This window comes from Rhinatrema bivittatum, chromosome 4 (genome assembly GCF_901001135.1).
Source record: "Rhinatrema bivittatum chromosome 4, aRhiBiv1.1, whole genome shotgun sequence".
Lineage (NCBI taxonomy): Eukaryota > Metazoa > Chordata > Amphibia > Gymnophiona > Rhinatrematidae > Rhinatrema > Rhinatrema bivittatum.
In genome coordinates this window covers 374,448,423-374,463,146 of record NC_042618.1, presented here as the reverse complement: position 1 = coordinate 374,463,146, position 14,724 = coordinate 374,448,423, and the positions used below count along the sequence as shown (strand labels likewise).

The 14,724-nt window shown below is 44.6% G+C and overlaps 1 protein-coding gene across 2 annotated transcripts in view; it reads left to right on the top strand.

Moving 5' to 3' along the window:
* Positions 1-14,724, top strand: part of DCP1A (decapping mRNA 1A) — a 163,672-nt gene that overhangs the window by 119,417 nt on the left and 29,531 nt on the right. For both annotated transcript variants that reach the window (XM_029600874.1, XM_029600873.1), the window contains exon 7: positions 9,366-10,130. In XM_029600874.1, the coding sequence (XP_029456734.1) occupies positions 9,366-10,130 (765 nt within the window). The remainder of the gene's footprint in view (positions 1-9,365; positions 10,131-14,724) is intronic.

Sequence of the window (14,724 nt, the reverse complement as noted above, 5' to 3'; positions counted from 1 at the left end):
GGGTTGTTATTGGGATGCTGTCTATTGGATGGCTGGCGAGGTTCATTTTATTTATAATAGATTGAATTTCAAGTGTGGATGTGGTATCAAAGTTAGACCATGATGATGTTAATTTGGCGTTAAGTTTGGTGTTCTGGTTGTTGTCGGTTATGTTGGATTGGATTAAGTGAGATATTTTATTGTTGAAGAAATCAGCAAAGTCATCACTTCAATGTTTGGTACATGTGGACTCTTGGGTGGTTTTGGTAAGTTTCTGAACTATTGTGAACAACATTCTGGGGTTATGATGAAATTAGGAGATTTTGCTCGAGAAGAATTCTTTATCTCGTAGAGATTCAGTGGCAGATTGTAAACATATCTGGCACAGGTGCTGTCACAGCTCTGAAATTGTAGTTTAGATTTTTTTTGTTTAAAAAAAAAAAAAGGCAGCTTGGTAATGCTTCCTTTTCCATTTCCTTTAAAGGGAAAGGAGAAGGACCAGGTAGGTGACACATGCTTTATTTATAAGTTGATGTTCATTCCAAGTAGGATACTGGTAGAAACAGAGGGAACTAATAGTTTTTCTAAATTGATCTTAGTTGTTCTAAATTGATCTTAGTTGTCTTTCCCAATAGATTGTACTTTATTATATATTATCCGTTCATTATTTCGATATGTTCCATGTAAACCGCCTCCCCGGCGATAGTTATCTCTGTTAAATGTGAACCGGAGTGATATGTATTGTATACAGGAACTTCCGGTATATAAAAACCAAAAATAAATAAATAAATAAATAATAATCCAAAAATGCTGGCTTTCAGAGACTTAATTGTTTAGAATATGTGTCAGTGGCAAACAGTAGCAATAATTATCGTGGAACAGAGCATCTACAGCCATTTAATGGTCTCTGTGGACATTAGCTGCCAATAAGTGCAAGGTCCAGTAATGATTTGTTTAACTACACTCAAAGCTTAGAATTATTTTTTATTTTTCATACTAGAAATTTTATGAACTTTGGTGTGGGTACAAACTGATACGTTGCTATAATGTTCTTCCTTTCTATGTTGCAAGACTTCTGAGGAATACAGTCTGCTCTCCAGAGTTTTCTACGTATAAAAAATGCATCATGTGATTATCGCACAACAGATTCAATTCTATTCATAGCACAGAATAATACCATAGTACTTTCTTAGCTAATGTATGAACCCTAGGTGACAGTCTTCCTTTGAAAGCAAGTAAACAATCACTGGCAGTCTGGTATTAGAGGAACTAGGTTTTCAGGACCTTGAGATGTCCTTGATAATGAAATGACCAGGAAAGCATAGGTTCATGTCTGATTTAATGTTGGTATTATTTTTAAAGGTTTTATAGTTAAGCCCTTTTTTGCAGCTTGCATGTCTGACCAAGTGGCATTATTAATCTGATCATTCAAACAGTAAATGCATGCAGGGAAGAAATCTGTAATCAGTGAGTCAGGTCCTTTGTGCAGTGTAATTTTAAAAACATTCTTTTTTTGTAATATTTATATTTTGCTTTTATTCAAAAGATATTCTTAAGTAGGGCAATTTTCAAAAGGCATTTACACAGGTAAATGGATGTTTACATGAGTAAAAAGGCTTTTTGAAACTTAGCCATCCTCCCCAGAGGTGAAAGTCCATTTTTGCCACAATGTACCTACTTTTACCTGCAATGAATGGAAGAGGGTAGGGCAGGGAATGTAAAATTGTGCTTCCCTGACATACCCAGATCAGTCCAGACTCCTAGGTTTTGACTCCCCTTCAGCAGATGGAGACAGAGTTTTACTGACACTGCTACTTAACCACGTGTGCCACCTGCAGTTCCTCAGTATTTCTCTGTCTCCAGCGGATATTAGATGGGTGCAAAACCTGCAGTTCTGCAGTCTGGGCAATTTTTTTTCTTTTTGAGCTTTCCTTCCGAGGGTTTTTGAATCCTGGTGGCTTCTTCCCTGTCTGGTTGAGGCGGGTGACCTGAGGGTTGGTGACCCTTGTGTGTCCTTTGCCTGTGCGCCTGTGGGGTATAAATCTGGTAGTCCAGATTCTTCCCCTTCACAAGGCCGCTCAGGCGGCTACAGGTATCCTTTTGTCTGAGGCAGTCTATTCTTTTTTGTAGAGTTTGTGTCTCAGATATGAGAATTTGAGTAAAGTTTAAAAAAAAAAGTGAATTATAAAAAAAACCCCAAAAAACTGAAGACAGTAGCATGGCTCGGCTGTGCAGGCGGCCTCCTCACTGTTTGGCGGCTGAAGTAGGCTTATTTTATTTTTGTTTTTCTCCCGCTTGTGTTTCTGGCAGCTTCTCCCTGTTCATGATGGGCTGGGTCTCGTCAGGCCGCACGTGCAGCTTGATGCAGTCGCGGCTTAGTCGGCTAGGGCTATGTGCCGGGTGTTCAGAAAGTGGACAGAGCTTGTCCAATCGCCCTACAGCCATAAAACAGTGTTGGAGGTCCTCCGCTTCTGTTTCGGCTTCGCTTGAGGGCTCTGGCCGGGGGTGCTGATCCTTTCCCGATCAATGCAGGAACAGTGACCATCTTAGATTTGCTTTCGGCCGTTCCCATGCTGTTGGGGGGAAGGAAGATGCTCCCCCATGCTTGTCTTCGGCCTGTACTGTCTCTGGGCCAATCAGGGAGACTTTGAAGAGGAAGGGAGCCCCATGTTGCCAGTCTCTGGCTCCTTTCCTGCGGCATTTGGAGCATTAAGGCCATTCTCAACAGACTTTGTGCTGCTGCTGCATGATGCTTACCTGGCCAAGCAGCACGCAACTTGTGCAGCTAGAGATTCGCGGCCCCTGCCATCCCAGCCAACAGAGGGGTTTTCGGTTGGCCCAAAACAATTTGTTCTGGGAGACAATGGGTTTCCCCTGGCCAGAGGTTGCTGGATCCCCCCTTGGGTTCTGGCCCAGGAGAGGATGAATCTGAGTCTGGTGAGGCTCCCGTGGGAGCAGAGGAGGTTCCTGGCCAGGATGTTCCAGTAGATCTGGTGGCTGGAGGTGCGAGTCAAGGGGGAGGATCTGGTAGTCCCAGTCCCCAAAGGAGATGACCCAAAGATAGTACGCCTTTTTAGAAAAGAAGAGCTTGATGCCTTCCTGCCTCTGGCTTTTCAGATTCTAGGTCTAGGGGTTAAAATCCCCCAGGAGGACTCTGAATTGGAGGGGGCTGATGCAGTCCTGGATGGGAAGCAGTCCTGAAAGCAGAATGGGGAGCTCCCAATTCCGGGTTAAAAGTGGGAAGGGTCATGGCGAAGTTTTATCCATTGCCTGGACAGGTGTTGGAACATTTTGCTCTCTCTAAAGTTGAACCTGCGGTTTCTGCGGTTACTAAGAGGACGACTATCCTTGTGGTAGGGTCTGTGGCATTGAAGGACATTCAGAATCATAAATTGGAGGTGCACCTCGAGGATTTTTGAGGCCTCAGCCCTGGGTTTGCACTCTGCCATTTGTACTAGTTTATGCAGCGTGCTTGTCTCCGCTGGGTGCAGCAGATGCAAGAAAGCCTGCCGAAGGAGGCAGACAGGGCAGAGTGGGTTGAGGCGGCAGTTGCTTATGGAGCAGTTGCTCTATGATTTGGTTCATACTTCATCTCGGATTATGGCATATGCAGTTTCCACCAGAAGGTTGCTCTGGCTACTTAACTGGGCAGTGGACGTCTCCTCCAAGGCACAGTTAGGCTCGCTGCCTTTCAAGGGTCGACTCTTATTTGGTGAGGACCTCAAGCAGTTGATGCAGTCTCTTGGGGATAATAAGGTCCTTAGGTTGCTGGAGGATAAGCCTAAGGGCAAGTGGTTTTTTCAGATGTGTTCCTGTTTTCGGGTAGATAGAAGGATTTGTCTGTCAAGAGCTGCACCAGGCCCCCAAAGGCAGTTTTCTCTTCGGAGGCGGTCCTGGGGTCAATCATTTCGGGGTGCCCGAAGGCCATTCCGAGGCACTGCCAGGGAAAGTGAATCCGGGGTTAAGTTCTCACAATGAGATGAGGCTGGTCCACTGTTCCTAATTATAGGAGGACACCTGACACGGGTTTATGAGGAGTGAGCCAGAATTACTCAGGACCAGTGGGTTCTCAGCATGGTAAAAGATTGCTATGCCTAGAATTTGCTTGTCCCATCTGCAGTTTGTTTCTAGTTTCCCCGTGTGGCTCCTTGGACAAACAAGTAGCGGTTCAAGAGACACTGGACCATCTGCGTCGCCTGGGGGCGGTAATTCCGGTTCCCCGCAAAGAGGTTCATAGGGGAAGATATTCCATTTACCTTGTGTCCCAAAGAAGGAGGGGACTTTCCGGCCGATTCTAGATATTAAGAAAGTAAATGCAGCACTCAAGGTTCCACGTTTCCGGATAGAAACCCTAAGATCAGTGATTACAGTGGTTCACAAAGGAGACAACAGAAGTCTCTGAATCTAAGAGGCCGATCTGCACATCCCCATTCATCAAGACTTGCAGTGTTTTCTGCACTTCATGATTCTGGGGCAACATTTTCAGTTTCAGGCCCTTCCTTTCGGATTGGCGATGGCACCACACATCTTCATGGCAGCGGCTGTTCAGAAGGAAGGGATTTTGGTGCATCCATATCTGGACAACTGGCTTTTCAGGGCAAAGTCGGAGGTACTTTGTCGCCAGTCTGTTCACAAGGTTCTCGGTGCCCTCCAGTCGCTTGGTTGGGTGGTGAAGAGTTGCCTGTTGCCAACACAGTCCTTGTATCTGGGGGCTTGGTTCAACACTCTAGTCAGCACACGCTCCTCTGAGAGATACACTTTGCTGAAGCTGCAGGGGCAGATTATTTGCAAGTTCTGGGATCTATGGCTTCGACTCTGGATTTAGTGCCATGGGCATTTTGCTCATATGAGACTATTGCAGAGAGCACTTTTGGCTCGGTGGAACCCCAGTCTTGGAGGAGTTTCAACTTCCATTGCCACTGAAGGGCGTCGCACGGGAGAGCCTTTCCTGGTGCCTTCTAATTTCCAATTTCGTTTGGGGTGTGGACCTCGAAGTCCCGGATTGGGTGGTAGTTACTACTGATGCCAGTCTCTGTGGTTGGGGAGCAGTTTGTCAGCATCAGTCAGCTCAGGGTGGCTGGGCTGCGAAAGAGTCTGCATAGTCTATCAACCGGCTAGAGACCAGAGCAGGCCGCTTAGCCTCGTAGGAATTTCTACCATTAGTGAGGGATCGATCAGTGAGGGTTCTCTCGGACAACATGATGACAGTGGCTTATATCAGTTGACAGGGCGGAACCAAGAGTTGAGCAGTAACCCGGGAGACACGAGTTTGTTCTTTGGGCAGAGCAGCACCTGGAGCGAATAGCGGCATCCCACATAGCTGGGGGTCAAAAACGTTCAAGCGGGTTACTTGAGTTGGGCGATGTTAGATCCGGGTGAGTGGGAGTTATCTGAGTCCGCAATGCAGCTCATTCGCAAGTGGTGGGGCTTTCCCCACATGGACTTAATGGCAACTCGTCTGAATGCCAAGGCCTTTCGATTTTTCAGTCTGAGACGAGAGCACGGGGCATTGGGCATCGATGATCTGGTACTGCCTTGGCCATGGGGGGGTTCTACTTTGTCTATCCTCCCTGGCCACTTGTGGGCAAGGTGTTGTGATGCATGGAAAAGCATCAGGGAGAAGTGGTCTTGGTGGATTTGGAATGGCCACAGCATCCATGGTTTGCTGATCTGGTCAATTTGGCAGTGGATGGGCCGATTCGCTTCGGTCATCTGGTAAGTCTTCTTCATCAGGGTCCGTATTTTCAGACCAGGCTGCTCACTTTTGTCTAGCGGCATGGCTTTTGAGATGTGGTGTTTGAGACGTAGGGGTTATCCAGAGGCGATCATTGCTACATTGTTGCAAGACAGGAGAAAGTCTACTAATATTTTCTAAATACGGGTATGGAAGGTTTTTGAATCCTGGTGCTCCGCTAAAGGCGTTCACCCTCTCAGGTCTTCAGTTCCTGACATTCTGTCCTTTCTGCAAGAAGGTTTCGCCAAAGGCTTGTCTCTCAGCTCACTTAAAGTTCAGGTGGCAGCTCTGGGTTGTCTTCATGGTAAGATAAATGGTTCCTCTATTTCTGCACATTCAGATGTTATTCAGTTCCTTAGGGGGACAAAGAATTTGCATCCTTCGCTTTAGTGGGTTTATCCATCCTGGAATCTTAATCTTGTCCTCAGAGGTTTGTGTGAGGCTCCTTTTGACTCACTCCATAGGGCGACACTGAAGGACTTGACTCTTAAGGTTGTTTTTCTGGTGGCCATATGTTCAGCTAGGAGGATTTCTGAGTTGCAGCCTCTGTCTTGTTGTGACCCATTCCTTCAGATTTTGAATTTGGGGATCTCGTTGAGGACAGTACCTTCTTTTTTGCTGAAAGTGGTATCAGCATTCTCATGAATCAGACAGTGGAGCTTCTAGCCTTTCTTATGGTAGACGCATCCGTGCCTCATGTGAGGGAGCTCAAGTTGTTAGATGTGTGAAGAGCTTTGTTGAGGTATCTAACAAATTACTTAAGGAAGTCAGATCACTTCTTTGTTCTGTGGAGTAGTCCAAAGAGAGGCTTCTAAGGCTACTATTGCTCATTGGCTTAAGGAGGCCATTGGTTCCACTTAACATTATTCGTGTTTTTCTAGTTCCAGAGGGATTGCGTGCTCATTCTACGCGTTCTCAGGTGGCTTCATGGGCGGAGGCGAGATTTGTAGGGCAGTGACTTGGAAGTAGCTTCATACTTTTGAAAGGCACTATCATCTAGATGTGGGAGATGTGGGTTCCTCATTCTTTGGTGAAAGTGTTCTGTGAGAAGGACTCTTCAAGTCCCATCCTGAGTAGGGAGCTTTGCTACATCCCAGGAGTCTGGACTGATCTGGGTATGTACTGGTAAAGGAAAATTGGTTCTTATCTGCTAATTTTCGTTCCTGTAGTACCACAGTTCAGTCCAGAACCCACCCATTCTATTAAGGGGGAGAGTTGTCCGCTCATTCTGTTTTTTATAGCAGAGGATATTTCCATATTTTGAAAATTTTGGACGTTTTGATTGTGTAGAAAATTTTATTTTATTGTATTTATTTTTTTGAGATTTGCTTGGATATAGATTAATACTGAGGAACTGCAGATGGCACACACAGCAGTGTCAGAAAAAACTTTCTCTGTCTCCATCTGCTGGAAGGGAGGCAAAACCAGGAGTCTGGACTGATCTGTGGTACAGAATAAATACAGGAGCTATTGTTCTTCCATCTAATATATTCAATCACCAAAAAAGGAAAAACCAAACCAACTATTTTCTATGTGCTCACATAACCCCAAAAAAATCATTAAAAACTTTATGTGTAATTTTTAGTAAATTGACCATATCAGCAAGCCTGGCGACGCGCAACTCCACCACTTTTAAAGGGAGCCGTCCGGACTTCTCGTCATGTACGGTCAAATGCAGTTCAACCAGATTTTTCAATTTTTATAATTTTTCATTTTTTTTTTCCAAGTCGTTTTTGAAAACGACTTGAAAAAAAAACTTCAAAAACTCACAGACTTCAAAAACGACTTGGGAAAAAAAAATGCAAAATTATAAAAATTGAAAAATCTGGTTGAACTGCATTTGACCGTACATGACGAGAAGTCCGGACGGCTCCCTTTAAAAGTGGTGGGGTTGCGCGTCGCCATACTTGCCGATACGGTCAATTTACTAAAAATTACACACAAAGCTTTTAATGATTTTTTGGGGTTATGTGAGCACATAGAAAAAAGCAAGTACAAATTTCTGCAGGTACTTGTTTCCTTAGGCTCTTCTTAAAGGGAAAATTGGTGCATGCTTTTCCATTGAAAATTGCTGCATATTTTGTGAATAAAAAGTACCTGTGGACTTTGAGCTATGCAGGCTGTTTTGAAAATTGTCCCCAGGGCTGTGAAATACTAATTATTTTGTGGATGAGTTACAATGTGTCAGGTACTTAGTTGGATCTGTAAGTGCATGTTGCTTTTTTTTCCAGCGTTTTTTCCAGCGTTTTTTTTCCAGCGTTTCCGTTCACAGGCTGAAAAAAGAAGTGTCCATTGCATTGTCTTCCAGCACGGTCACAATGTGCGCACAACAGTATATCTGTTACTGTTCTTATCAGCTAAGATTCTGCTCCATTTTATTTTTAGATACTTTTGACAAAGTTTTTTTTTCTCAATTCTGATGATAGAATATTTAAAATTTTTAGCAGCAGAGCTTACAAAATTTGTAAGATTTTAAATTGTGGTGCTCATGCTCAAGTAGTAGCTTTTCTCTTTGATGAAGTGTATTCAAAAATTGCTTTCAAAAAGTGTTTTTAATATTGTGTGAAGTCCTATGCTCACCATATAGATGAGGGGACCCACTGCTGCAGGAGGTATCCTGATATTTTCTAGAAGGAAAATCTTCCATGATGCACTGGGGTATCCGCCTAGCAGCAGTCTGTGACCAAACTTACCAGCAGGAAGCCACAGTAATAAAAAAAAAAAAAAAACCCCAAAACAAAAAACATCGAACTATTTAAAATTAAAAGGAGGTTTAGAGAGAACTCTTTGGATACCTCTACCCCATTCTTCTGGAGGGAAAGGAGGCTGCCTGAGCATTATAGATACCCTTAATGATATTGCTTCTTGACAAGCTTGTCTATATCCCTGCTTCTCCCAGTAAGATTTATCCTGAACAGTCCCTACCTTAACTCACTCTTTGCACATAACAGTGCTATCGTGTCTGCTTTCACCTGGATTTTTCTACAGTGAGCATCCTTACTCTTATGTCATCTAGAAATATGATACATTCTGTGGTAAATATAAACTTGGCAATAGTGTTTTCAAGAGTGGATTTTTCCTCAGGTGCTATTTATTTAAACTATTAACATTTGTGTATTAGAGAAATAATCTCTTTATATCTACTGTTTGCCCACAATAATTAGTGTGATGGAGCTGGTTTTATTCTGTATGTATTTATTTATTTATTTAAGAGCTTTTATATACTGATGTTCATGTACTGGTACATATCACGTTGGTTTACATAGAACCAGTTGGAAATTACATCGAACATTATATTGAACAAGAGGGTACAAATAACAGGTCTAACATCGTGAGAACTTATTGATAACGCTGAGAACTTATAGATAGAGCTGAGGACGACTTAGAATTTAAAATTTAAAATTATTACAAATAACAAATAAATAACAATCAACAAAGTCGGAATTATAACCGACTTAATAAGCATGGGTGCAGATTGAAGTAAAGTAGAGCTAAACAGGAGAATTAAGGGCTACGGCGTCAGACTTCTAACGTGATGGGGTATGAAATGAGTGAATCAAACCCTAGGGAGAGACTTTAAGTGAAGGCGTATTTCTTGGATCTGAAAATGTTTCTTTGTTTCTCCCCCCCCCCCCCCCCCCTTTATCAATAGACTTTCCAATCAGGACATAAACATTTGACTGTAGAGGAATTATTTGGTACCTCCTTACCAAAGGAACAACCAGTATCTGTTTATCCAAATGCTGATTTACTGGAGAAGATGCAACCAGACAGCTCGAGCAGAGGGCACAACCTGTTGGAACCTTTTTCATTTGAGCAGTCGTCAGTAATCCATCAACCAGCGGGGAAATCAGAGAGCCCAAATGTTAAGTCAAACACCTGTCATATAACTCGTCATGAATGTGTTACACCTGTACTAGTGGTGCCTACTTCAGTCATGCAACCTGATGCACAGAGTGTTTCAAACTACCCACTTCCATTAAGCCCCATCCTTAACTCAGCCACATCATCGGAAGGCCCTTCCTCCCAGATTCTACCTAATCCAAGCCCTGGCAATAATAATATAATGCAGGTAATGCCGCATACTATAAAGCAGATGTCTCCACTCATAAATCAGCCAACTACAGAACTGAACCATGTGTGTCAAAATCGAATTACTGGCAAAACCCAATATATGCCAGTGTTGGCAGCTCCTGTTTCGAGTCACATTTTAGGTCCTTCCCTTCCAAGCATGGATCTACTCCAGAAGCTCAAGTTAACACCACAGCATGACCAAGTCCAGCAGCAATCGCTTAGTAAAGCTGCCATAGCACCAAATTTTTCATCTGCTGTTGGGAAACTTGCAACACCAGAGAGCTTCAAAGAAACTCATCCGAAAGCAGCAACTCTGAATAGCCTCAAAATTGCTCCTTTTCAGGTATCTTGTTGGTCTCTCTCTTTTTTTCTGCTAAGTTATGCATTATCTTTATATTTTTGGGGTTTATGAAAACCAGGATATTTACAATCTGTTGAATTACCAGGCAGTGAATAAAAGTATGATATCACGTTATAGAAGCCTTTATCAACCCTGTCATGTTTGTAATGATGGGTCAGCAGGAACATAATTGTAGAATAGCAGATTTCAAGTTTTTAGAAGCCTGTATCTGTCTGAAAGCAAATCTTAACTTTCATACAGGTCGATACAGTAACCTGCAGTTAAAGATTCCCCGTCTGTAACGTGCTGGGAGCGCACAATACAGACGAGTAAGGCCATCCAGCGATACAGTCTCCAGTTTCACGCATCCTTAGCGCTTCCTAAAATAAACACCTAACCCTTTCCGCACCCAGCATGTAAATGAACGAAAAAGCTGTATAATGAAGGAATTAGCTATTCCCCTCAGATACTGTAACGGGCGCTGATATTATCTCCTTAGGAACGCGCTGTTTTGCCGCGGCCTTAACCTGTTAGTTTACCGCCTCCCCCTAGTAGGAGTTAGGACTGTGTAACAAATCCATCGACACCGCTTAAGATTCTCAAACACAATAAAACAATAAGCCTGGCACCTTCCTTGATGTACGTCCCGGATGCCCCCCCCCCCCTCCCCAGCGCGCCCGCCACTACCCCTTTCATCAGCTGCATCCACCCATTATGCCCCTCACGGGCATGTCCCGCTTCACAGAGCGCTCCCACTCAAATCCGTTCATGGGTATATACCCTTTCGCCCCCCTCACAGCGCCATGCTACCACTGCGACCCGGAGGAGGTGAGGCACAGCGGCGAAGACAGACGGGAGAGGAGAAAAAGCAGAGCCGAGCAAAGCAAAAGCGTGCGAGCAAAGCGAAAGCGTGCAGCAAGCCGGCAAAATAGACCGGCGAAATAGACCTGCGAGCAGAGGCAATAGCAGCGGTTCGGTAAGCCTGGCACCCTCCTTGATGTAGTACGTTCCGGATGCCCCCCCTCCCCAGCGCGCCCGCCACTACCCCCTTTCATCAGCTGCATCCACTGCGACCCGGCAGTCCCGTGAGGCCTACAAAAAAAAAAAATCCCCGGCTCCCGCGCCCCCGCACTGGCCCGCCGACTCTACCCCCCCCCCCTCCTCCCGATCGGGCAGGTAGGCGGCGGCGAAAAGCAAAAAAAAACAAAATCAATTTTTTTTTTTTCAAAAAGCGACATCACACAATGCATAAAATAATTTCTCCAGCCTTAAAGCGATAATTTTGGTTTTTTCCTAAAGCGACTTACTTTTGGGATCTGTCAAGATCCCAAAAGTAAGTCGCAAAAGTTACTTACTTTTCTGAAGCCATCAGGAACACGATCTTAGCTCCTCCGGACGAAGACGAAGATGGCCGCCTGCACGGGGAAAGCGTGCAATTGGCCGCTGAAGACGTCACGTCACGTCTTCAGCGGCCAATTGCACGCTTTCCCCCGTGCAGGCGGCCATCTTCGTCTTGAGCTACGATCGTGATGGCTTCAGAAAAGTAAGTTACTTTTGCGACTTACTTGACAGATCCCAAAAGTAAGTCGCTTTAAGGCTGGAGAAATTATTTTATGCATTGTGTGATGTCGCTTTTTGAAAAAAAAAAAAAATTGCTTTGGTTTTCGCCGCCGCCTACCTGCCCGATCGGGAGGAGGGGGGGGGGGGTAGAGTCGGCGGGCCAGTGCGGGGGTGCGGGAGCCGGGGATTTTTTTTTTTTGTAGGCCTCACGGGACTGCCGGGTCGCAGTGGATGCAGCTGATGAAAGGGGCAGTGGCGGGCGCGCTGGGGAGGGGGGGGGGGGGGCATCCGGGACGTACTACATCAAGGAGGGTGCCAGGCTTACCGAACCGCTGCTATTGCCTCTGCTCGCAGGTCTATTTCGCCGGTTTGCTGCACGCTTTCGCTTTGCTCGCACGCTTTTGCTTTGCTCGGCTCTGCTTTTTCTCCTCTCCCGTCTGTCTTCGCCGCTGTGCCTCACCTCCTCCTGGAGCAAGGCTGCTTTCGCGCCCTGCTCCGGGAGGAGAGACACAGCGACGAAGCAACAAAGACTTTTCGTGTTTTTTTACACTTCCTGTCATTCCAAATGCACTTCCTGTCATTCCAAATACATTCCAATGACAGGAATGACATTCCTGTCATTCCAAATACACTTCCTGTCATTCCAAATGCCATTTGAAATGACAGGTACCAGCGCACCCAGGTTACTGTATAGGCGCTGTATTAAGCGCCTATACAGTAAAATGGGTTGCGCGGGCATAACCCTTCCCTAACGCTTTAAAGCCGCGGCATGCATTTGCATGCAATTAGAAGAGAGTATCGGGGAGTTAGTGAAGAGAACTGTGCGTGCGGGGAGGAAGGGTGCGCCTGACACTGCCGCACTGTTTCTACCGCGGCCTTACTGTATCGACCCGATAGTAAGGATGAGCTTTATCTGATACTACATTCATTTACTCTATGCTGCTGCTTATGCTAAATGTGAGCTGGTCTATGGTAAGTTTTCCTCCTTCCTCATGAATTCATATATGGAATAGTAGGAACAGTGGAAGGTTTTCAAACAAACATGAAATCCCAATGTGTATTTCATAAGGGCAAGTGAACCTGAAATTCCTGTATTGAAATGAAGAGCTCAATAAGAAAAAGGTTTTCAGAGGGATTCTCTGCAGATAAATGAGTGCTTGCACTTTCATAATGATAGAAAAATTATAAAAAATATTCCAAAACATAATTAAGAATAAAAACCAAAAAGTCTTGATTTTACAAGTCTTCACATAATTATAACATCAAATCCAAAATAGCTACAGTTCAAAAAATTGCCTTAATGCCCATAATAATTTAAATAGAGCCCATCTATGTCCAGTCACTGTAGCTGTGTTGATTTGAATACTTCTGGATGAAATGGTTTCTGTTCTATGAAGTGAATTTGAAGCAAAAGTCAAAACATGCTGAACACGGAGCTGCTGAAAGAACTCTGGGATAATTTTATTCAAAGTTACAGGTTGGTGTAAGGCTATCAGAAAATTTCAATGTGATTTCCATATCCCTTGGGGTACTGTTAGATTCATCATTGTAAAGTTGAAATCACCACCAAGACACTGCCATGATCAGGCTAAACCTCCAAAGTCAGTAGCCGTGGGTTAAGAAAACTATTCCAGAAAGTCCCTGTAAGGCCTACAATTACTTTAAAAGAATTAGAGGTCTCTGGCTGAGAAACTATTGACTTCAAAATTTTCAAGATTACAGCACAAACATGGTCTGTATGGGAGGATAGCAAGATGGAAGCCACTGCTGAAGAAAAGCCATATGATATGCCAGATATTATTTGCAAAGAAATACTTAGGAGACACTCCTCCCATATGGGAGATTTTGCAGTCTGAGACCAAAGTGAAGCTTTGTGGTCTCATTGCTAAGTAATATATGTGTGGTGTAAAACAGTATTTTGCAACCTTTTTATGCTCAAGCCACACCTACATTAACAAAAATGTTGTGTGACACACCAGCCTGCATGGAGCAGGCAATGCAGACATGGAGAGGATTCATATGGCCAAAAGAAGATCTAGAAAAGCACTGAAAACCTGCAACCAGTCTCTCTTCCACATTTTAAAACAAAGAGAGAGAAGGGGAAAACACACATATGGACCAGCTTCCTTTCTATACAGGTGAAGCATAAGGGAGAAATCAGTAAGTTGCAGACTGCTAGCTAAGTTAGCTGCCGCATTTGGTTGCCAAAGCTCTCACTGCTGCTGCTCTCAACACTCATGTATGTAGTGTTCAGTGAATGCTCTTCCTGTCTCACACAACCTGCTGTCAGAGCTTGGAAAGACTGAAAGGAGACAGCTCAGGATGGGAAAGATGAGGTGGTGTGTGCTGTTCTGCACAAAGTGGGGCCCATGCCCTGCATGCTGCTCATGCTGTAGCTAGGATGAAAAGGCATGCATAATTATTTGAGGACAAGCAGGATGGTAATCCTCACACATGAGTGATATCATCGGATGGATCCCGGTCCGGAACTTTGATCTCAAAGATTCTAGAACATTCAAACGTCCTACTGAGCATGTGCAGCTGTAGTAATCACCCTGTCCCCTAGACACAGTCCCTCAGTCTCTCCCCTCCCCCCGCGGAGCTGTGTGTGTCGCAGTATGTGCAGCCTGGCAGAGTATAATACTATCCCTTATTAAATACTGTATCAGCAATTTAGTATCTGTGTCCTCTTCTTGCTCTGTCTGTTTCTGTACCTTTGTCAGGTGCTGGCAGGAATGACAGAATGCAGTCCATGGGTGATCAGTGCGGGCCACTGAGACTGGGGACTTGCCTGAGTTCTACCCAGGCAGGAGATCCATGTTGTTTCATTGATATATTGACATTGATGGAGGTTAAGACAGTGAAGAGATCGAGGACCACACTGTTCCTGTGGGGAACAGAGTGGTCCTCGATCACTCTGTGGGGAATAGAGCTCATCATCCCCACATTCAAAGAAATTAGTCTCCATGGGCATGAGCCCTGGAAGAAGTAGTCTCCCCTCCTGCTTGCCTGTGATGGCAGTGCAATCTCCTTGTGA